General features: G+C 31.4%; 7 protein-coding genes across 7 annotated transcripts; 3 read left to right on the forward strand and 4 right to left on the reverse strand.

The window, feature by feature from the left end:
• Positions 1–207: 207 nt before the first annotated feature.
• Positions 208–2,509, reverse strand: LOC139089752 (tectonic-like). The gene is made up of 3 exons (XM_070639351.1): positions 2,243–2,509; positions 2,001–2,183; positions 208–1,859 (listed from the first exon to the last, which is right to left on the reverse strand). The coding sequence occupies exons 1-3, from the start codon at positions 2,507–2,509 to the stop codon at positions 411–413; spliced, it is 1,899 nt and encodes a 632-aa protein (XP_070495452.1). The 3' UTR covers positions 208–410.
• A 1-nt stretch (position 2,510) lies between these two features.
• B9d2 (B9 domain-containing protein 2) lies at positions 2,511–3,156 on the reverse strand. Its single transcript, XM_070639356.1, has 2 exons — positions 3,012–3,156; positions 2,511–2,956 (listed from the first exon to the last, which is right to left on the reverse strand). The coding sequence occupies exons 1-2, from the start codon at positions 3,097–3,099 to the stop codon at positions 2,511–2,513; spliced, it is 534 nt and encodes a 177-aa protein (XP_070495457.1). The 5' UTR covers positions 3,100–3,156.
• Positions 3,157–3,634: 478 nt separating this feature from the next.
• GCS2alpha (glucosidase 2 subunit alpha) lies at positions 3,635–7,451 on the reverse strand. The gene is made up of 5 exons (XM_070639349.1): positions 7,300–7,451; positions 6,918–7,058; positions 6,704–6,845; positions 4,336–6,647; positions 3,635–4,236 (listed from the first exon to the last, which is right to left on the reverse strand). Exons 2-5 carry the CDS (start codon positions 7,019–7,021, stop codon positions 4,020–4,022), a joined length of 2,775 nt encoding a protein of 924 aa, XP_070495450.1. The 5' UTR covers positions 7,022–7,058; positions 7,300–7,451; the 3' UTR covers positions 3,635–4,019.
• A 35-nt stretch (positions 7,452–7,486) lies between these two features.
• Positions 7,487–10,189, forward strand: LOC139089751 (uncharacterized). The gene is made up of 2 exons (XM_070639350.1): positions 7,487–7,669; positions 7,727–10,189. The coding sequence occupies exons 1-2, from the start codon at positions 7,567–7,569 to the stop codon at positions 10,114–10,116; spliced, it is 2,493 nt and encodes an 830-aa protein (XP_070495451.1). The 5' UTR covers positions 7,487–7,566; the 3' UTR covers positions 10,117–10,189.
• Positions 10,190–10,325: 136 nt separating this feature from the next.
• On the forward strand, positions 10,326–11,944 carry Tango4 (transport and golgi organization 4). The gene is made up of 3 exons (XM_070639352.1): positions 10,326–10,517; positions 10,573–11,352; positions 11,424–11,944. The coding sequence occupies exons 1-3, from the start codon at positions 10,402–10,404 to the stop codon at positions 11,902–11,904; spliced, it is 1,377 nt and encodes a 458-aa protein (XP_070495453.1). The 5' UTR covers positions 10,326–10,401; the 3' UTR covers positions 11,905–11,944.
• Positions 11,922–13,193, reverse strand: Lsm12a (LSM12 homolog a). Its single transcript, XM_070639355.1, has 4 exons — positions 13,021–13,193; positions 12,668–12,801; positions 12,466–12,589; positions 11,922–12,400 (listed from the first exon to the last, which is right to left on the reverse strand). The coding sequence occupies exons 1-4, from the start codon at positions 13,127–13,129 to the stop codon at positions 12,201–12,203; spliced, it is 567 nt and encodes a 188-aa protein (XP_070495456.1). The 5' UTR covers positions 13,130–13,193; the 3' UTR covers positions 11,922–12,200.
• A 613-nt stretch (positions 13,194–13,806) lies between these two features.
• Positions 13,807–15,850, forward strand: LOC139089896 (uncharacterized). Its single transcript, XM_070639534.1, has 3 exons — positions 13,807–13,919; positions 14,002–14,646; positions 14,710–15,850. Exons 1-3 carry the CDS (start codon positions 13,911–13,913, stop codon positions 15,124–15,126), a joined length of 1,071 nt encoding a protein of 356 aa, XP_070495635.1. The 5' UTR covers positions 13,807–13,910; the 3' UTR covers positions 15,127–15,850.
• Positions 15,851–23,118: the final 7,268 nt, after the last annotated feature.

The raw sequence follows: 23,118 nt of genomic DNA on the forward strand, positions 1-23,118 counted from the left end.
GTTTAACAGGTTAGAGCAACTTATTTGCCTTAAACATTTTCTAAAATGCCATGAAACTGGTTTCGGTCAAGGCTTACCACCAAGGTGTTCCGGTTGTCGCCCAACACTGGTTTGGAAGCTGAAGTGTAGAGCTTTTACGAACAATCAAAACGAAAGCTTTAAAGACTTCTTCTCGGACTTAACATTCCTAATTTTATTCCTCTTAAAAAATATATCCTTTTGACTTTTACATGCTAATCTTAAATAAGCAGTATCTATGTGGGTATCATCTACCATTCACAAGAATATCATGTCAATTACATACTTAATTACATTACCCAACCTACACTCTTAATTATTAGTTGTGCAATCTAAATCTCCACACACAAATATTATTCCAAAAATATATAATTTGAGCTTTCAAATGTTAATTACAGCTTAGAAGCCATTGAGACTAAAGAAATGCACAAAATTATTGCATAAATATTCATCACTAAAATTGCATTTGCATGATTCTTGCTGAATAAATTTACGAATTGCACATTAATTTGAATTTTTATATTTTGTGTTGTCTGATTCTCGTCATCTAATGTGAAGTGGAGTTCCTCGTGCTTGTCAAATGCGACTATCAAGCTCTCAATGATATGTTCATATTTTTTGACGCCAGAAGGTTTTGATGTTGAGTAAAGGAACTTATAGCTTGCTGCTGTGACAAGATTTGTGCATGTCAAGATCTTCTCATTCTCTTGCATTTCTGGAGACCACAACGGGATGTTGTGTAGACTTGCTCGAATCCAAGAGTTTTTATCATATTGTGGTGTCCAAAATTTAGATACAAATACATCAGATATGTAGCCATCAAGTGTATAGTTTGTGGTCAAATTGACAGCACTAAATAATAGGTTCATCAATTGATGTTGGAACTGCTGACAAATTGTGAAATTTGAGTTCAAATCTCCAGTCAATTCAGCAGTACAAAATGTATGTGAATTCTCATTAAACCTTACTAAGTCATGCTTATCGTCACTCATCACACAATGTCCATTCTCAGTTATTTCTGGAAGTGTCAAAAAGAAGATTTTGTTCACCATTGAGCCATTCCGAAAATAATCAAAAATCATTTCAGTGCTTGAGGACGGGACAGTTATTGATTCATTTAATGGTCTTAGACGTGAGCTTATAATTAATTCATTATCACTATAGCCACGACGTTTTTGTCTAATTCTTCTTTCTTTCCGATTCTCATTGACATTCACAAACTTGATATTAATACTTTGTATAATCTTTGTCGTCTCCAACTCATCATTATTGTTACAGATTAATTCATTATGACATCCAAATTTGATTGTTGCCGACAGTATTTTTGTGTCATTAATGAGAAATATCAATTGGATGTCTTCATATACATCATCATATAAATATTCTTGAATATCATCAATTTTACTTCTATTGCTGACTGCAATTTGTGTGCAATTATCATAGGAATGTTTACACGATTCGATTACAATGTTGAAGGTGTCTGAAGCTTCTTGGCTTGATGAGGACTTTGGAGGTCGTTGAAATAATCGAGAATGCATCAATTGTGTCATCAAATTATTGTTAAATGAGCATAACTCACTGTAGGATCTTAAACATTGAATCGATTTCGATTTAAGGAACATCACAGGTTCAGTTAGGAAGCAACTTGAGTAGTCTCCAATTGTTATTGCTGGCACATTTATTGCTGAGTATTTTTCACTTCTTGTATCATAAGTCATGACTGTGTCGCCGAATTTGTAATATTCTTGAGTTGAAAATTCATAATGAGGTTCTGACTGATGAGTTTGGATGATTTTTGGCCATTTGTATGATGAGTATTCAGAGTAGTAAGGCATGCGAAGCTTAATGGATAAAAGTAGAAATTTTTGAAAACCGTTAAAATTTAAATTTTTGATAATTGGTAGAATTCAAATTTTTTACAACCGTTATAATTCAAATGGTTAAAAACCGTTAAATTTTGGAACTAAAAATGATTTCAATACCTTTTGATCCATTGATGGAATATTATCATGAGCAACACACAAAAAATCAGTATTACCATCACATCTTTCCAATCCCTCACCATGATAAAAATCGTCAATTTCAACTCCCAAGGAGCAATCAAATGCCTCAATAATCTCAGCATTACAGTCGATGTCGCAACAGCAATTAACATCGCAATTAAGCTGTAATTATTGGAATACTATAAATAAATCATGGATATAATGAAAATTTAATTATTTACCGTTAAATCACAGCTGCAGACATAACTTGTTGTGTTTAAAAATTTAGTTCTGCTAGACGGAAATTGGACAAGTTTTGTGGAATTTTCTGTAATTGGAGAAGCAGTTGACGATGAAGACATAGTTGTGCTGGTCGATAAAGTTGATGTGGTTTGTGGCGTAGAAGACGATGAAGTTGTTGGTATAGACGCAGTTGTTGCTTCAATTGTAGTCACGTTCTCATCGCAAGCAGCTGATGCCAGCAACATGAGAATGATTAAATCCCGCATTTCAATCAAAGACAATGTTGTACTTCCGGAAGTTCTTAAAAACAATATTCAATTCCAAATTGACAGTTCCTGATGAAATTGTCGATATTTTGTATCTCTCAATTCCTGTATGAATTAAATCCTTTTTCACAATTGTAAATCCACCAGTATAGAACTTTTCCTTGATGGAATCGAAAAATGTTTGCGGCGCAATACGCCAAGTCGCAATTTTGAGTTGATGGAAGCCTGGTTTTGTGGGTATATAAGTAAATCCAATAGCGACCGGATAAAATTGCTTTAAGGCATTCACAGAAAATACTTCAATGCTTACTTTTGGCCAACCTTGAATGCCACGAGTAGCAAGATGTAAATCAATTGGATGTGCGAAATATGATACGTTATCAACAATATTGCAGTCAGTTGCCGTTTGTCCTTCAGATTCTCCTTCGATGAATTTCCACAATGAGCCTGAAAATGTATGAATTATTGTATGCCTTGATATTACCTTTAAATCCTTTCTTACCGGCCTGGATGTTCCACCGACAAAAAAGATTTGGTTCACGAAATTTTTCAGCACTTAAAATTTGTCCAAAAATGTAAACTTCAGCCATTGAATCATTTCTTATGACATAAAAAATTAATTAAATCACACTCAATATTTATGTAATGATGCCTTCCTCCTTAAGTCCGTTGTTTTGTTATGAAAACAAGTGCAAATGTTGTCATAGAAACGCATTTAAAGGCATTAAAATTGTCCTTAGCAACGAGGTGTTATAGACATAAAAGAAATATCAAATTGTATGGATTGTGTATAAATATGCAAATGGGAAAATTACAGTAAAGGGAAACTTAAGGAAAGTGTAGCGAAGGACGTGCGTAAAACGTATGCAAATACGTACGTAAAACGTAAGTCAATACGTACGTTAAACATAATGAAATACGTACGTAAAACGCAATCAAATACGTACGTAAAACGTTATCAAATACGTAACTAAAAAGTAAAATACGTACGTAAAACGTTATCAAATACGTAACTAAAAAGTAAAATACGTACGAAAAACGCAATAAAAACGTACGTAAAACGTAATAAATTACGTACGTAAATACACTGAAAGAAATTCTTAAACTAAATTAAAGCCATTAATCTACAATTTATCAGTAATATTATTTATTTTAATGTCTACGAACAAAATACAAAGTACTTTACGTCCAATTAAATCAAACTGTGAACATTTGCTGATAGAAACTTTTAAAAAAATCTTTGCTGCATTGAATAATTTTATAGCTTAAACCACAGATTCACATTTAGTCTTTGAACATTACAATTCACAATTTCTTCGTTACGCTGTATTAAAATGAAAATTTGTTTTTTTTTTTTATGGATGAAATTACAATTTTGCCTATCAATTTTTTTCGCTTATGCTTAATGTTCCTTAAAAATTTTGTTTATCTAAGAGCTGTTCTATGAATTCTCATGAATTTTGAGCTAAGTAGGTAAATTTGAATAATGAATCTAATTTTACGTCTTTAATTAATTGTTAAGCGTAATCGACCATGTTGGTTCCATGAAACTAATGCCTGGTTTACGAATTGTGAATGCAGTCTTTGTTGCGTCGATGATTTCGACTTGTGTAGCTTGATTATTGGATGCTCTGAGTGTAGCACTTGATGGAACTTTGTCAAGTCCGACAATGATCACACGTTCAAGCCATACTTTGGTTGTGTATGATGCAGTTTCGTCAATTAATCTGTGAATTGAAAAAAATACGTTAAAATTTGAAAATTTTTGAAAGAAAAAATTGTCGGATATTTTTTGAATTTTAAAAACACGTTAAAAATCAACTTACTGGCTAGACAAAACACCATCCTTGAACTCAAATTCAATGTAAAGATATTTGCCTTGACGATAAGCAAAGCTCTTCTCATCATCAAGATACAATGTACCCTTAGCACGTTTGTCGGAATCAACAGCCACAATCAACGTAATTGGATCATTTTCCATCAATACAGCCGAACGACGAATTCTCATTTTTCTTGGAATAATTGTGCCTCCACGTTGATAGACAGGAACTTTATAAGTATTAACTGGAACTGACTCAACACCAACGCGTTCAATTTTACGATAATCATCAATATCATACCAAATATCAGCTTGTTTATCACCATTGCGTGATGGGAAATAGACATCAACTTTTGAAGCTCCTTTTTGCATTACTGGACGAATTAATAGCTTGTCGCTCAACATAAATTGGTTATCAATGTTATAAACATTCTTATCAAGTGGATATTGAGATAAAAGTGGTCTCATAATAGGCAAACCACTACGTTCATGTTCATAGAACATTGTGTACCAAAGTGGCAGGAATGAATATCGTTTTCTAATGGCATCTCTAATAATTAATTTAACATCTTCTGGATATAACCATGGTTCACGTCTCTTAGTATCAATATGAGCATGAGCGCGGAAAAATGGAATAAAAGCTCCAGTTTGGTACCATCTATAAAGTAATTCAGATTCAGGATTTCCAAAGAATCCACCAATATCAGCTCCACAGAATGAAATACCAGCAACAGAAAGTGATAAGCACATAGGAATTGATGCCTCTAAATGTCCCCATTCAGCCGCATTATCTCCAGTCCATACAGCAGCATATCGTTGAGTTCCAGAGAAGTGAGCACGAGTTAAAATGAATGGACGTAATTCATTTTGAGCACGTCTTAATAATCCATCAAAAGTACCAACAAGCTGCATTTGACCGTAAAGATTATGAACGTCACGATGTTCCCAGCCACCGTAATGAAGATTATCTTTAGGCATAGTAATTTCAGGACCATTAAATACGGACGGTTCATTCATGTCATTCCAAATTCCTGTATCACGTGCATTTTCCTTAAAATTTTCTAATAAATATTGATCAGCATAATACTTTCTAATTTCTGGATCGAAAAAGTCTGGGTAACTAGCACTTCCTGGCCAACACCATCCTTCATAGTCCTTTCCGTCTTTGTTCTTAATATAATAACCACGATCAGTACAATCATTATGGAAAAAGTATCCAGAATCACGCTTAATATGTGGATCAATAATGAATGTCAAGTGACGTCCCATGTCTGTAAGATTTTTCATCATTTCTACTGCATTTGGGAACTTTTGATGATCCCATGTAAAGTACTTTTTGCTATCTGTGTACTCAATATCAAGCCACATTGTATCCATAGGAATGTCATGTTCATCAAATTTGTGTGCAACTTGCATAACATCTTGTTGATCATTGTAATTCCAACGGCATTGATGATATCCAATAGCAAACATTTGTGGCAAGTTTCCACTGCCAGTTAATGCTGTATATTGTTTAAATGCATCATTTGGAGATGGTCCAAGCATTACAAAGACATCAATAATTCCTGACTCGGAAATGAAATGTGCTGATGGGGCATCTTGTTGACGAGATCCAGCTACGAAGCTAACAATTGATTCCATGACATTTTGTTCACTTGCTGTTCCGGCAATATCAACCCATGTTTCTGCAGCATTTTGCCAGTAAATTCCACTTGCTGATTTTTGTCCATGTCCATAAACAACTGGAACTGAGCCATAAAGTGCCATTCTACTATTTAATTCATACTCAAAGACATCAAGATTGTATAGACGATAAGGATCGCCATTTCCAACTGTTGTTTTCAAAGCAAATGAATCAGCATGTTCAGGAATACCGAACAAGATGTTAGCTTGATGGTATGTAAAGTCTAAAGCAACAGCCGATGGTCCATTTGGCTTAACATCATGATGGCTTTTGAAATTCTCTTCCCAAGTTCCTGGCTCTTCATGATTTTGATCTTGTACTGGAGCTTCATTTTCATTATGCTCGTTCTCATTTTCTGGGGGTGGTGGAGAGTCTTGTCTCCTACGCAAATGTTCAAAGTGCATTTTAGCTTTACTATTGGCACTGATTGTAAGAACGTCATTTTGATAGAATTCTATTTTAAATGGAGCACCATAAATTATGGCTTTGTTTTCTCCACATTTAACTGTTATGTCAGTTCCAGTTGATGTCACTTTAATAGCTTCATACTTTGGTTCGCCTTTCAATGCGTCAACTACTCGATATCTTGGCTTCAATGGACTCTTCTCATCGATTTCAAAATGGAATGTATTACCCTGTAAATTAAATGTTTATTAGAGACTGCATGATATTATTAATTGTTCATTAATACCTTAATTCCTTCCAATTTGAGAACAAAGATTTGTCCATTATGTTTGTTCGAAAGATCAACATTAATATGATTAGGGCTAACAATTAAGGTATCAATATTAACTTCAAATGGTGATTTTTCATGTTGAACATTTCTAGATCGCCTGTATAGACATAAAGAAAAGATCCAGTTAGGAAAAAATTAAATTCATAATAAAACCAGTGAATAAAATTACTTGCAGAAGCTAGCTTGTTCACAAGTCTTAAAATTATTTTTGTCAACAGCCAATATATTAATAACGCTGATAACCAGCAAGAAAATCAATGTATATCGCCTCATCCTGCCTGCTTTTGTTTAAAAATAAAGCTGAGGTCACCTGTAAAAAGGATTACGTGTAACAAAATTAAAAATTCATTGAATTCGCTTGAATAACAAAGAATATGAGAGCACGCATGCAATGTAATTATAAACTATGTCACTATGTTAATGATTTTAAAATTTTATGAGCTTATCGTGCCTCTATTGCGCTAATTTTGCTTAATAAATTTAACAATTTTGTCATCAAAAAATAAATCGTCAAAAATCAATAAAATTGTGCAATCAGCGATGATGCTTACCTAATAGAAGGATGACCGTAAAAAACACTATTAGATCTAGATTGATGAATGCACTTTTATTCAGTGGAATTAAGAGAAATTAAATTATTTTTAAAAAGTGTAAATTCACCGGAGAATAATTTCTAACTGAACGTATCCCAAAAATTTGAATACGTTCAGTAACGGAAATATTTCGCGCAAGTTCAAAATTTCTAAACAGAACCAACATAAATCCAAACACGTGAAAAACATTGCTTGAAGAATTTTTATTAATTTGTGTAAAATACAATGGGCCGTAAAGTGAATTTTGCCGAAAAACCGAAAAAAGGACCGGGAAAGAAGGCTAAAAAACAGCCAGCACCAAAGTTCTCCAAGAAACTGCTAGGAACAGGTAAGAAACTCAAAAAATTTCAATTCCCCACAATTATCACACGATTTTAATTTACAGAAACAGAACCAGTAGATTTAAAGAAATTATCTCATCGACAAAAGCAGCGGTTCGTCAAAAGAACAGCCAAAAAGGAAAAACTTCAAAATGCCAATGCAAAAAAGAAGTTACAGCAACAACAGAAGGAACAGAAAAAGTATGCAAGTTCCGAAGAGTCTGAAGAGGAAGGAAGTGATATTGAACAAACTGAATCTGAAGAAGAGGATATCCAGCAAGTCGAGAAATCAATGAAAAAAGGATTTAATGGAAAGCAGGCAAAAACTCCTGTTGAGGAATCAGACGAGAGCGATGATGATGAAGATCAATCAGAAGGGGACGAAGACGACGATGAAGATGATGATGATGATGATAGCGATGTCATGCCTGATAATTTTGATGGATCAGAAGAGTCAGATGAGGAAGAAGAAGCACCATCAAATAAAAGAAAACGAGACATTTTAGCTAATTCTGATGATGAAGCATCAGAGCAGGAAGAAGGAAGTGAGGAGGAAGAAAGTGACGAAGATTCGGATGAAGATTCAGAGAATGAGAAGAAATTGCCAATAGAAAAGGCTAGTAAAAAGTTAAAGTTACAAAAAGAGAAGGATGATAAAATGGCAGAAGATGAATTGCAATTGAATATTGCTGACAAGGAGAAATTCAACCTTGATGAGATGATGGATGTCGATAAAGCATTAAATCTTCAAGATGTCCAACAAAGAATCAAAGATGTAACAGCAATTCTTATGGATTTTTCAGCAAATCGTGATCCAACACGTTCTAGAGCTGAATATGTTGATGTCCTTAAGAAAGATTTGTGCACTTATTACAGCTACAATGACTTCTTAATGCAAACATTAATGGATGTATTTCCAGTAAATGAACTTGTTGAATTTTTAGAAGCATCAGAAGTCCAACGTCCATTAACAATCCGAACGAACAGCTTAAAGACACGTAGACGTGATTTAGCACAAGCTTTAATTAATCGCGGTGTGAATTTAGATCCCGTTGGTAAATGGTCAAAAGTTGGTCTTACAATTTACAATTCACAAGTTCCACTTGGTGCTACACCTGAATATCTTGCAGGACATTATATTATTCAAGGTGCATCAAGTATGCTTCCAGTTATGGCTTTAGCTCCACAAGAAAATGAAAGAATTCTCGACATGTGTGCAGCTCCTGGTGGCAAAAGTACACATATTGCAGCCATCATGAAGAATACAGGAGTTTTATTCTCAAATGATGTCAATAAGGATCGTATTCATGCAATTGTCGGTAACTTCCATCGTTTAGGAATTATTAATTCCGTTGTGACTTGCGTTAATGGCATTGAATATAAGAAATTTATTGGAGGATTTGACCGTGTCTTACTTGATGCTCCATGTTCAGGTACTGGTGTAATATCTAAAGATCCTTCAGTCAAGACGTCAAAGACACAAGTTGATGTCCAACGTTGCTATAATCTACAAAGAAAATTGATTATTAGTGCCATCGACAGTTTATCAGCAAAGTCTAAAACTGGAGGATATTTAGTCTACTCTACATGCTCAATATTACCAGAAGAGAATGAATGGGTTGTTGACTATGCATTAAAGAAAAGAAATGTCCGTTTAGTTCCAACTGGATTAGATTTTGGTACTGAAGGATTCACAAGTTATCGTGAAAAGAGATATCATCCATCAATGAAGCTTACTAGACGTTATTATCCTCATACACACAATATGGACGGATTCTTTGTGGCTAAATTACAAAAGATTTCAGACACAATTCCTGAAAATGACACAATTGATGAAGACGAAATTGAAAATGAAGAAGAAAATGAGGACGGCAAGAAGAAGAGAATCGACAAACGTGATTGGTTCCAACAAGATCTACAAGAAATTAAAAAGAAACCAGAAGATCCAGTCAAGAAACAAAATTATGTCACAAATGTCTTTGAAAAGCCTGTGAAAAAGGAAAAGACCAAGAAAAACAAAAACACGCAACAACAAAATGGAAATGATCCAAAACCAGCAGTTGCATCACCTAAAAAAGAGAATAATGTAGAAGCAGTTCCAACACCTAAGAAGGATGTGCAAGCTGTACCAACACCTAAAAAAGATAAGACTCTGAAAGCAGTTCAAACACCCAAGAAAGATGTACAGGCAGTACCAACACCCAAAAAGAATGTGCAGGGAGTACCAACACCGAAAAAAGATGTGCAGGCAGTAAAAACACCTAAAAAAGAGAAGAATGTACAAGCAGTTCCAACACCCAAGAAAGATGTGCAAGCAACACCTAAAAACAATAAGAATGTGCAGTCAGTTTCAACACCCAAAACCCCCAAAAACAATAAGAATGCAGTTAATGGAAAGAATTCAACGCCAGCGACAAATAGCAGCAGCAAAAAGAAAAATTTTCAGAAAAAGTAATTGAATTAAATTTAATTAATGGACTAAATTGAGGATTAAAATAAAGTTGATTTATTTTTTAATTGAAATATTAAATAAATTTGTGTTTTTACTATGCTATCTTTGATTAATTACAGCATGAAATAACTTGAAATTGTCTAAAAACTTTTGAACTTCATCTGACCGTTACAGGAAATTTTTGAATTTTTTTGAACTTTAAAAATCTTGAACCGAAAAAACATAAACATTTAAAATCGTGTTGAATAAAAATTAATTATTTTAACTATTAAATGAACATTTAAGACAATGGAGGAAGTACAAAGGCATTCAGTTCACACGTTAGTTTTCCGCTCGCTTAAGAGAAGCCATGATTTCTTCGTCAGTAACCAATCAATTCTTAATTTAGAAGCCGATGAAAAATCGTAAGTAAAAATTCACAATTTTAAGATCCAGAAATGAGTTATTTTACTTTTTCAGAGAGAAAATGAGGTATAACATTAAGTCAAGAGATTCTTATGGTCCAATATTTGATCGTGTAGCAGCAGTTGAGCAAGAAAAGAAGAAAGCCGAATATTTCAATAAATCCACAGAAAACACAGAAAGTAAAGGAAATGAAATGGCACTTGTTCCATCAAATCAATCTAGTAATAATCCAAGTGAATCAACGTCATCTAGTGCATTACTATCAATACCACCGGCATTCTCACAAAGTCAGCAGCAATTGATACCGAAAAAAGCTTCATCTATTCCTAAGCCAAAATGGCATCCTCCATGGAAATTATACAGAGTCATCAGTGGTCATTTGGGTTGGGTAAGATGTGTGGCTGTTGAACCAGGTAATGAATGGTTTGCAACTGGAGCTGCTGATCGTGTCATTAAAATTTGGGATTTGGCAAGTGGAAAATTGAAACTTTCATTAACTGGACATGTTAGTACTGTTCGTGGTTTAGCTGTAAGTCCTCGACATCCTTACTTATTCTCATGTGGTGAAGATCGACAAGTTAAATGTTGGGATTTAGAATATAATAAGGTAGTCAGACATTATCATGGTCATTTATCTGCTGTATATTCGATGTCGCTACATCCAACGCTTGATGTCTTAGTTACAGCTGGACGAGATTCTACAGCACGTATTTGGGATATGAGAACAAAAGCTAATATTCATACATTATGTGGTCATACAAATACTATAGCTAGTGTCGTTACACAAGCTGCAAATCCTCAGATTATCACAGGAAGTCACGATTCAACAGTAAGGTAAGAATTGAGGATCCCTAATAAATTTTGAACTTCCTTTATTCTGAATTTATGTTAATTTTCATTTGCAGACTTTGGGATCTCGCAGCAGGAAAAAGCATGTGTACACTTACAAATCACAAAAAGAGTGTTCGTGGTGTTGTTCTACATCCAACATTATACATGTTTGCATCCGCAAGTCCTGATAACATCAAACAATGGCGATGCCCAGAAGGAAACTTCGTCCAAAACCTCTCAGGACACAACACAATTGTAAACTGCATGGCTGTAAATTCAGAAGGTGTTTTAGTATCAGGTGGTGACAATGGAAGTATGCACTTTTGGGATTGGCGTACAGGCTATAATTTCCAACGTATTCAAGCTAGCGTTCAGCCAGGTTCAATGGACTCTGAAGCCGGTATATTTTCAATGACTTTCGATCAATCTGGATCACGTTTAATTACAACAGAAGCTGATAAGACGATCAAAATTTACAGAGAAGATGATGAGGCAACGGAATCAAGTTATCCTGTCAATTGGAAACCAGATATAATTAAGAGACGCAAATATTAAAGAAAAAAGGAAATAAATTTTCAATGATTTTTTCATATAATTTTCTATTTATTTAAACTGAAGAAGGAAATTTCTATAAACCAACTTTCCAAAAACAGAATGACGGAAGCAAAATGAAGAAGTGGGAGAAGTTGTGTTGGGATATTGAATTTGAGTTTTTTTGGGGTATGGGCTGGATATGGAGGAAAAAATTATTGTATAGCTTCTGTTAGACCGTTTTTCTTTTGTTTCAAAAGACCAGCAGAAGGAATTACTCTTTATTGTTTGAATTTTCTTTGTAAATGATAATGAAGGATTCAATTTTTAGTTGATGACGTTTCTGGGGCTTTGGAAGATGCTAAACTGTTGATCTGATTCTGTCGATTCATTACAAGCTTCTTAATATACTCTAATTCGCGTTGCTTTCCAGACGACTTTGCTTCGACATTCTCAACACGATACGGTGGTCTAATAACGACATCATCAAACACGACTATATCTATGCCATTCCAGTACACTAAAAATAATTTAATTTTTCGCATTAACAAATGTGTCAAAAATGACATAATTATTTCCGCAAACCTTGTTCTGTAAGCATTTTGGCCAAAAAGATGTAGAGATTCTGAGCCTCTTCGCTGGCATTTGCTTTCAATGCACTCACCAATCTCTTCTTCTGCTCAACCTGATTACGAACTCTATTACTTAGCTATAATAGATAAATAATAAGGCATATTAGATACGTGAAAGTTCCAGCCGAATGACGAAATATTCCATAAAAACTAACCCTTTGAAGATTTATCGACTGTGGCTCTGAATTTTCAGATCCGACTAACTCCTTCTTAACTGTAACATCTTTGCAGTGTGGCAAATTTATGATAAAAACGTTATTAAGTCTGTTAGAATTCTCGGAAACATTTTCTAAAATAAAAAAAATTAGTGAAAAAAGAAATTCATTAAAAATGACATAAAAAGAATAAATTCAGGTCATTAAATGCACTAACGAGATCTAATACTATCAGAACTACTACATGTAATGTCATATGATAGCTAAGATAGTCAATTAAGAGATCCGCAAAAAATAATAAACATCGGAAAATTGAAAATATGAAAATTTTCAATTTATAGCATTTCACTTACTTAGAATCAAGAGTTTAGTGTTCAAATCGAAGGCCATAACTTGTCCCTCGATGAGATCATCGTGCATCGTCTTTACAACCACTATAGACCCTATAGAAAAGCAGTCCATTATCCACAAAAATTTAATGTATTTACTTAAACAATGCGTAGCAACTTTCCCCTCGATGTAAACCCTAGACGACTGATTTTGTTAATTGAAGATTTAATCTTCTTGGTAATTCGATGAACTTTATCAATCATTTAAATTGGAAAATGACCGTTAAAAAATAAAAATAAGCAACTTTTGAAGTTTCTTAAAATTAAAGTCAGAGTGATGTATCATGAAGCATAAACAACAACTATTGTTGTGTTATTTCTAAACTCACTCCAACGTATTTCAAAAATTTAAATTTCTAATTCAAGGAATAGAATTGATTAAAAATTTGAATTTCAAAAAACCGTTAATAACTGCAAGTTAGCATTTTATTAATTAGATCAATTAAGGACTTTTTGTGAATAATTGGGTTGCATTATAAATATAAATCATTTAATAAAAATATGCCAATCATTATGACCACAAATATTCCCATTAAAAATTCATTTATGCCATGTCAGGCTAACATGTCGATGAAATTCATTAAAAATCAATCAATGGAACAAAATAATTAATTAAAAAACCCAATCCGCGAACAGAATATGCAATATTAATCAGTACAATACCACAAAGTGTAATTGAGTGCAACGGAAATGTTATATTTCTCAGAAATTTATAAACAAGGATATCGATTTTTGTTCTGCGCATGTGCACTAAATAGTTGACTTTTCCTTCTGTAAAGTAATTTCTCTGGATATTTGTGAATTTTCTTGTGTATTGTTCAAGTTGAATTCATCTGAAGTAGTAGACATTAAGCATGACTATAGTAAGTAATTGAAAATCATCAAGATACTTAAATATTTCATCAGTTCCAGTGCTTATAACGACTTTTCTGATTTCCTTCATAGGATCATACATCTTGTTTGGATTGTGTGAATGCAGAACCACCAAATTCAATCCTCACCATCCCACCACCTCCTCTTCCCTCATTCCTCCTACCAAAAAGCTCGGAATTGATTTCTGGCAACAACCAGTCAGCACCATGCTTTGCTGCATTTATGTGTAAATCCACAGTTAATGGACAATCGGATCATATCGAGTTTATTGAACTCCCACGTAACGCAAACATTGGCATCGATGAGCCATGGTTCTTTGTTTTGATATCAATTGTATGTGCTGTTCTGTTCATTGGAACCATCCTTGCAATTATACTCCTTAAATGTCGCGAGAATAACTGCTCATATCACGATACAAACTTGAAGCATCAAATGCAATATCCAAAGGAGCGTGATGCAAATGGAAATAATAAAGGACTTGGATATACAATGGGAAATTCTCAATTAATGCCTGCTTATAATCCACCATTACCAGTTTTGTGGGCAACATTGACACCACAAGGAACAACACAGCATTTTATTGCACCAGAACCATATCCACAAGAAGATCATTATGAAGCTGTTGACTACAATCGAAAGGCTTATCAAGCATGTGTTAATGACTTGAATAAATCATTCAGTACACCAAAGAAGAACTTGACAATTAATCCAAATAAGGTAAATTAACAACTTTTATTGACTGTAATCGTGCTAATGAGCAATTAATTGTGTACATTAAAGGGTCAATTTGAAAATAATGGATTCATCGATTACGAAGATTATGCAGATCCATCACCATTAATTGTGGCTGGATCTTACAATAATTTGGATTCAGAAATTGATTCTGGCATATCAGGAGAATATCAAGATCCACAACAATTCTCATCAAATCCAAGCACAAATGGTGAATATTATCCAAGCAATGGATCCATCAGCAGCACTCATTATCGCTCATCACCAGCATTATCATTAAATCGTCAACGTATGATATCAACACCTACACGCATCGCTAACCCAAATGTTGTCATTCCGCCGCTCAATAGCCGAACGCTGGCTAAAAACATTAAGAATGCTACAATGAATCATCAGTCATCACCAAATTATAACAAGAGAATTTCAGCTACTTTAAGTCATCGTCGTTCAGTTGAGAATCAGTAAGTAGATATAATGAGGCACCATAAGAACATATAATTAGAACTTATTACTACATAATAATTTGGTAAATTGACATTTAACATTTAAATGAGATCTGAAGTATTTAATAGTTTAAGGCATAGAAGAAGAAGGATAAAAACTAATTACAAACTTTTTTGGTTCTAAATTAGACTCAATCTAATTAATGCATATACACAGACTTCACATAACGTGAATATCTAATGAATTTAAAAAAAGGTGAAACTTTAAACCAAAAAAAAAGGAAGTAAGTCAACAGATTTTTTTAGTTTTTCATTCTATATTACCATAAAGGATAAATAAAATGGTCGCTATAGTATTTAATAATTTTCTATCAAAGAACAAACTGTTTACAACATTAAATAACGAGATTCTTATTATTAAACCTTTTTGCTCTGCTTGTCAGATGCTCATTAATTCGTGAAAGTCAAAATTCACATATAGATTAATGATTTTGTAGCTTATTTATGATAATTGGACGATTTTGTAGATGAACCTTTTTAAAAAAATGGAAAAAAAGGTTTCTTTGTTCAATAATTTGAATTTCTCGGCGGGATTTCCGATATAGAAAACCACAGCAACCACGAGTTTAAAGCATTGATATTCGTCAATTTAATACGTGGATAAATTCATTCTTTCTTGCAATTCTCAAGAGATTACAAGATTTTAATTTGTTTACTTAATTGAATTTGATAATCGGAACTTAAAATGTCCCTTAATTAGTTTGAAAGTTAGTAAAAATGCTAATAATTAAATTAAAATAAATTTTTAATGTTTACTCTTCGAAATCTGAAAGAAAACTAAAATATTGTAAACAATGAAAAAAGGGACAAAAACTACGTTTTGATTTTGAAATTTTCAAATATTTTTGAGACGTTAAAATTTCATAAATTCTAAATCTGATTAATATTGGTTGCTGAAAGTGAATAAAATCCAAATCTTATCAATATTGGTTGCTGGAAGTGAAATAAATCATAATTTTCATAACTTTACCTTTTAAAGGATTAAAATCTGCAAAATCGTCACCATACCTTCTTTACGGGTGCTTAAATATTAAGCCCATTTATAAGCTATTTAACTCAAATTCAAAAGATGATATAGAAAAAAGAGATTTTTTTGCAATAAATAGATTAGTTCATAAGCTATGATAATTTTAATGATACAATTAAGAAGATAAATATTTTCATGTAACATTTATTTATTTTTGAAAAGAAAATATTGATTTAGTAAAGACGAAAATGAAGAATTAAATTTTTGTAAGTCATACGAAAAAGAAAAAGGATTAAGGAATGCAATAATTGAAATGAAAATACGGCAGGCATATTAAGTAACTATTGGTTGTAATTAAACATGGATCAAGTAACTTAACATTTTTCAAATAATAATTTAAAAATGGCAAAACTGATGTGAAACGAGAGTAAATAATAATATTAATAACTTAATGTGATTTCGTGTGTTTATGCTTCACTTATGCTGGGTATTGTTTTCTTTACCATTTACTATTAGCTCGTATTTTATGTAATTTTAAAAGAAGAATAAGCAAATTTGTGAAGTGAAATGGAAAACAGTTATATTTATCTGGAAGAAAACTTACAGTACATATATTTTCTAACTTTGTGAGCTTCTTAAAAGTAATATATATTTAGAAAAAGTGAGTTGGTGTTGTGAGATTTTGAATGTCATAATTTTCAAGCGATGTAAACTATGTATTACATTGAATTAACAATCTAAGGTCGATTCTAGCTATTCACTTACGATTCTAACATCAATTAAATGGAAAAAGTAAGATGAAATCTAGAAATTCAATAAAATTCAAAGCCAACTTCGATTGAAAATTTTAAAATCATTCAAATCTCATTAGCACCTCTCAAAGCAAACCAAAAGATTATAAAAAATAATTCAATATACCATTAGCATGTGCTCCAAATAAAATATATATTATGTCACTTGATAGTAACTTTATGTGAAATATGAACTTAAGTAGCTCTAAGGTGAAATAATTTTATGATACATAACTACAGCTAAATAACCAAAAAAAGATTCATATTTTCTGAATAATTCCCGTAGAAATGAGATTATCCTTAAACCCTCATGGATGCAATGTGTTTAAAAAGTTCTGCATATAACAGGAAACATTGTTCCTAGATTCAGATGAATAAATTAGGATAGAATCATTTCTAGTTTTTGAATGATGGAAGTAGTTGCTTGAAAACTTAAATTAATTGTGCTTTAATAAGCACCAATGTTCCTAACAATTCTCAAGCTTACTATTCATTATTCAAGAGCACCGTCATGTATCTCACATGAACAAAAACATTAATCTTATGAATAATTTCATGATTTATTTATTTATTTATTTTACCAAAAAACAAATTCAATTACACTCGTACTAAATAAATTTTTCTAAGTAGGGTTCATTAATAAATTGCAATATCTTTGCTAATTGGAGTAAGGAAATAAAAAAACAAATTTCACTTCCAATTTTCTATTAATAAGCTAATTAATCAATAAAACGAAAACAAAAACAGTAAATATAACCTTTTGTATTCGATTACGTGATATTACACAATTCTAATTTTGTCAGGGGGACATCAATTTAGTTAAATTAACGATTGTCAAAATTTTGAATATAACAAATTTTAAAAGTTTAGTTTCAACGTTTTTCAAAATTTTGAACTTTTTCTGCTTCAAAAATTCAAATTTAAACGATTTTAAGCTTTAACGGTTTTCAAAAATTCAAATATTCAAATTTTTAACGATTTTCAAAATTTTGAATTGCTTCAAAAATTCTGAGTTTGTTGGTTTTGAATTTTAACAATTTTCAAAAATTTGAATTTCAACTATTTGAGTATTTCAAAATTTAACGATTTTTCTAAATTTGAATTTATCAATTTTTAAGAATTCAACCACTTGTTGGCTTCACAATTAAAATATTAATTAATGCACCCCCTGCCAAAAAACTCTTCCTTTTTTCCAGCATCTTAGTAGGCGTTAATGATTTTTCTTTCTCATTTAATTCTACGTATATACATCTAATTAAAGGTAAGATTATCGTACCCACGACTTACCATCTAGCTTTAATACAGGTAGGTCAGACATCACGAGAAGTAATTATAATAAGGTGTGTGTGTATGTGTAGCTATAAATAGACTGTTTTGTCGCGTTTCATTTTTAGTATCAATTTTCCATTAAATTAACAGAAGCATACAATGTGAAATGACGAAGTGCTGTGGACCTTTTTAATCTTTTGAGATTTCATTAACTGTCAAAAAATATTTTTTTACTCGACCTTTAAGCTCTTTTCATCACCTAACTTCCCTACATCATTGAATCGGAATTGTTTGTTGATAATAATCTTTTGGCTTTAACTTTTTGAACTTAAAAATGACAAAAACAATGTTAGCTGAAATGAGAGGAATGACAAGCATGTTTATCATATTTTTTTGAAACATCACGTTTCTTACGAGATTTTTCTCATGTTCTTAAAATAGCTTTGAGGATTATATTCAGATTAAAGAATATCTTGGAATATCTCATTTCAGCTAAAATTATTCATAAATTTCTTGAAAATGAGTGAATATCCCGTGAGAAATCACAACTTGTTAATTTGATACCTTTTAGGGCTACGAGAGCTTTTTTGAAAAAAAGGTTTCTGTTAAATTAAGAATTGACACCAATTCATTAAGAGAAATTAATTCTAATAAGACTCAAATTTCTAGGTATTTTGATGGCATTAACCTTTTTAATGAGTATTTCTGACTAATTTTGAAAGATTTTATCAAAAATACGTCAATTTTAATTTTAGAACAATGATTTAAATTTAGAACTGGATGCTTTAGAACAAAAACAAAAGCTAGATTGTCAAACGTAGATTTTTAATCTTTTAAACTCTTTTCAGTGTACTGGATCATTTCAGCATCAAAGCGTAAGCTATTCAACATGCAATGATCAGTTGCATGATAAGCAATAAGCTTATTTTGATATAAAATTCAGTGAAAAACAGAAATTTCAATTGTTTGTAAACAAAGTTGTAAAATTTCATTTTCAAACCTTGAAATGCTCATTTAATGCAGATCTTAATGTTTGGCAGCTTAAGGAGCATGCCATTAGTAGCTGTCTACATGTAGTTTAATCAAAACGAGTTCCTTATGGATTTATAAATTTGCAGTGATGTTTATTCTTCCGAGTTTAAATGCAGACTGAACATTTACTATGAAAAAGGGGTCTTCAACTAAGTTCAATAAATATTATTCAAATCTGAAATGAACGTTATAACAGTAATTGACATGTAGAGTCTGTAAAGATTGATTAAAAAGTCTAAATTATACTTCATGTCTCAATTTTTTATCCATTTCTTTTCCATTTTTATTAAATTCTTAAATTTTATGTTCATTACAATAATAACCACATAAAATATAAATAGTTTTGGATTGGCTTTTTTGAATTCGTACATAATTTATTCTCGATTGGAATTTTTTTGTTCATATTTTCATGCTTTTTACGCTCTCTCTCTACCTTTAATTTTTAAATACATACGTACATCCTAAATAAATAATTAATTAACAAAAAAATTCTCATAACATTTTGAAGGATATATAAAAATAAAGTTTCACATGGGTCCTAAAGTAGTACTTGAGGTAAACAATTTAACTAAGTCCAACATACATTTATATACTTTTTTTGTGTGTGTATGAACAACATGATGATGTCTATCTGAACAGCGTAATAATAAATATAAAGTCTCAACAGTGAATTTTTCTTTATTTGCTCTAACATTTTACATATTTTTTTTTGGTTCCTAACATATTTGATTACATGTTGTGGCCATCCTTTTTTATTTTATTAAAAGCTTTTCGTTCGTAAAATATAATTGAATTTTTTCTCTTTATTTATGAACTTTACACCTCATAACTTCATGCACTCAAGTTTGTATTTTAAAATTCATAAAATAATAATATTAAATCGAGGGGGGTAGCATAGTTTGAAATTATTGGAAAAAGCTGAATTTTTGAGATCGAAGTCGACTCGGATTCAATCCTGCTCGTTATGAACTGATTCAAATTTGCTTTGATTTTTTCTGCTATCACTTGTGAAGTATAACATTTTTTTTTAAAATTTAAATTAAATTTCATTAATTTCGGATTTATTTTGAAAATTTCCTACAATTTAAAGCAATTTGAATCCAAGAAATCTTTTCTCCAAAAATTCCAACCATGTTACCCCCCTCGTAATAAACAGAAAAAGTGTAAATACAACTGCAATAAAAAAGAATTTATCTCCATCATTTTTAAAGCTACATTCAATATTAGATTAGTAATTATTTTGTCATTTAGTATCAAGATGGCATGGCGATGATGTGTAGATTAAATTTCAAAAAATATATATATATATATTTTCTATCGTTTATGAGTGTATAGTATAAATCCCCTCTCATGATTGTGACAATAAACTTCTTTATATCATGAACAGTCTAAAGATTGATTAGAGATTCTTTCCGCTTTTGCAGCTGTGACGTGAGAGTATTTCTTATGGCACAAACGCAACAATTTTCTTTTCTTCTTCTTCTTTATTCATCATAAATGAATTGAGACCACCTCCACAAAGAATTTTTCTTATGCTTTTCATTACATTCAATAGTTGAGCGCACTTTTTGTGGTCAGTTGTGGATAGTTTTAGTTTTAATGAATTTAACGGATTTTTTAAGTTTGAAAAATTTAAAAATAATTTGTATGGTTTTGAAATATTGAAAAGAATTTGTATGGTTTTGTATAGATTAAGAAAGAATTTGTAATGTTTTGACAGCCTGTATAACGAATTTGTAGGGTTTTAATGCATTAACATTTGAAAGCTTTTAAAAAACCAAAACAAAACGTCAAAATCAAACTAAACAGATGAAAAATGCGCTACAGCATAAACGTCCTACAATCTTATGTCCTTTACAAAGTAACCACAAACTTCTTCATATTATTTTTTCTTCTGTATAATCGAATAAATGTTATTAATATTGTGGATAAATGAAAAAGTTCATAATAGTTAACATATCAGATGCATGTATACCGATAATAACTTTTACATGATGATGGATGTCAGGAGAATCAAATAAAAAAACTGTACATGATTGAAAACGGAAGGAGAAGATGATGGTGATGAGATGATTAGTCAAATGCCGATGTCATAGTTACAACAAATTGAAGTTATGATATTTACATCATAGATTAATATTAAATGCTTATGTATATGCTGTCTGTCACAATATCATGACTTTATATGTCGAGTTTCCTCCAATGAAATTAATAAGCTCGGAAACATTTATTTATTCTATTTATTTATTAATACTAAATATTATTTATCTAAGTAAGTAAGTGGAACTGATATATGAGATCTTATGTATATGTTTCTTTTTTATTATCATCACAATGTTTGCACATTCATCTATGTATATGTACAAAAATATCTGTATATATTCTCTATCCTTTTTTATTTCTTATATATTTGATTGATTTGAACATTCAACGATAAGTTTCATAGCTTCTTTGCCTCTATACATGTGAACTCTGTTAATGTCAATAAACGGCAATATTCTCAACTATGTTTTATTAATTCTCTACATTTTTTTAAGTTCTTCTTACAGAACTAAAATGAATTGTTAATCTTCTCATATCACCGATTCTGTTGCATTTTATATCTAGTAGTGTCGTGTAGATCTTAAATAAATACATGAAACTATTGTCATTTAATTTGTTAAGAAAATGTACTATTTTAAACATAAAATGCACTTGCTTTTATAGGTAGTAACACATGGGGATTGTTCGCAAATGACGTCTAATAGACTAACTTTAGGTCTCATCCTAAGGTATGTATTCCTAAAGTTGTTGTCATTAAGAATTTCTCAAGACTTTTCATGTTATTTTTTAAGTTCCAAAAATCTTTAAAGACATTTGAGCTTCTTTACCAATTTTAAAATTAAATTTAAACTCAAATTTTAAGAATCTTGTGCCTTCAAAAAGGTTTAAATTTCAAAATTCAAATCTTTGTTTACAATCTAAAATTTCTTTGTTTTCTTCCAAATTTAGTCTTTCCAAACATAATTTTTCGTCATGTTATCGATCTTTTGTTAATCTACATCTCAACGGATTGAATTTACAATTTTATAAGCTTGTAAAATGTACAGAAAGTCTTTAAATTTGCAATTTTCATTAAATTTTGATCCTGTACTAAAATATAGAAAATTCAAATTTGTACTAAAACAAGACAAAAGGCTTGAAAAAGGATCAAAAATTCTTTCATTTAAAAGACGTCATTAGTGAACGATGTATTATGATACTTTCATATGACCCATAAAATATTGTGTATTTTAAAGCCAACAGATAATTAAAAGTAAGAACGATGAACGTGGGAATTTTACAAGAATTTTTAAAAGTCATTTAAGAGAGCTAAAAGGGAAAAAATTGAAAAATTGGAACATGAAAACAATTCTTCAACAAAAACCCACACCTTTATATATTTTGTAAATTCTAAAGCAGAAGAATGTTAACCCGTGACCTTTATTAGTCAGAATTAGAATATTTCTTTTATTTACTTTCGAGTTTTTCTTAAACTTTTCCTTGTTAATGACCGGTAAAATAAATAAATGAAAAAAATTAAGCTCATTAAACTTTTGGGGCTGATTATTGTATTTTATAACGTCTGTAAGTTTGCATGGGAGTTGGTAATGTGATGTTCTTAAGCTTTGCGAGAAGGTAATGATACTCATGTTTCTGATTATAGAACTTCAAGCAATAATAGTAGATCTCAGAAGTCATTTTGAAGTTACTTAGTCTAGTAACAAATCTACCCTAACCTCAAAGTCTGGTTAACCTCAAAGTTAATTTGAGTCGACTTTGAGCTCTACTAATCTGCTGCTAACAATATAATCCCATTCCCACTCTCTTAAAAGTCATCGACCACCCTGAGCATCTTAATCAATTTACAGACGTC

This window comes from Chironomus tepperi, unplaced genomic scaffold (genome assembly GCF_022539635.2).
Source record: "Chironomus tepperi strain 1889 unplaced genomic scaffold, CSIRO-AGI_Ctep_v1 contig_196, whole genome shotgun sequence".
Lineage (NCBI taxonomy): Eukaryota > Metazoa > Arthropoda > Insecta > Diptera > Chironomidae > Chironomus > Chironomus tepperi.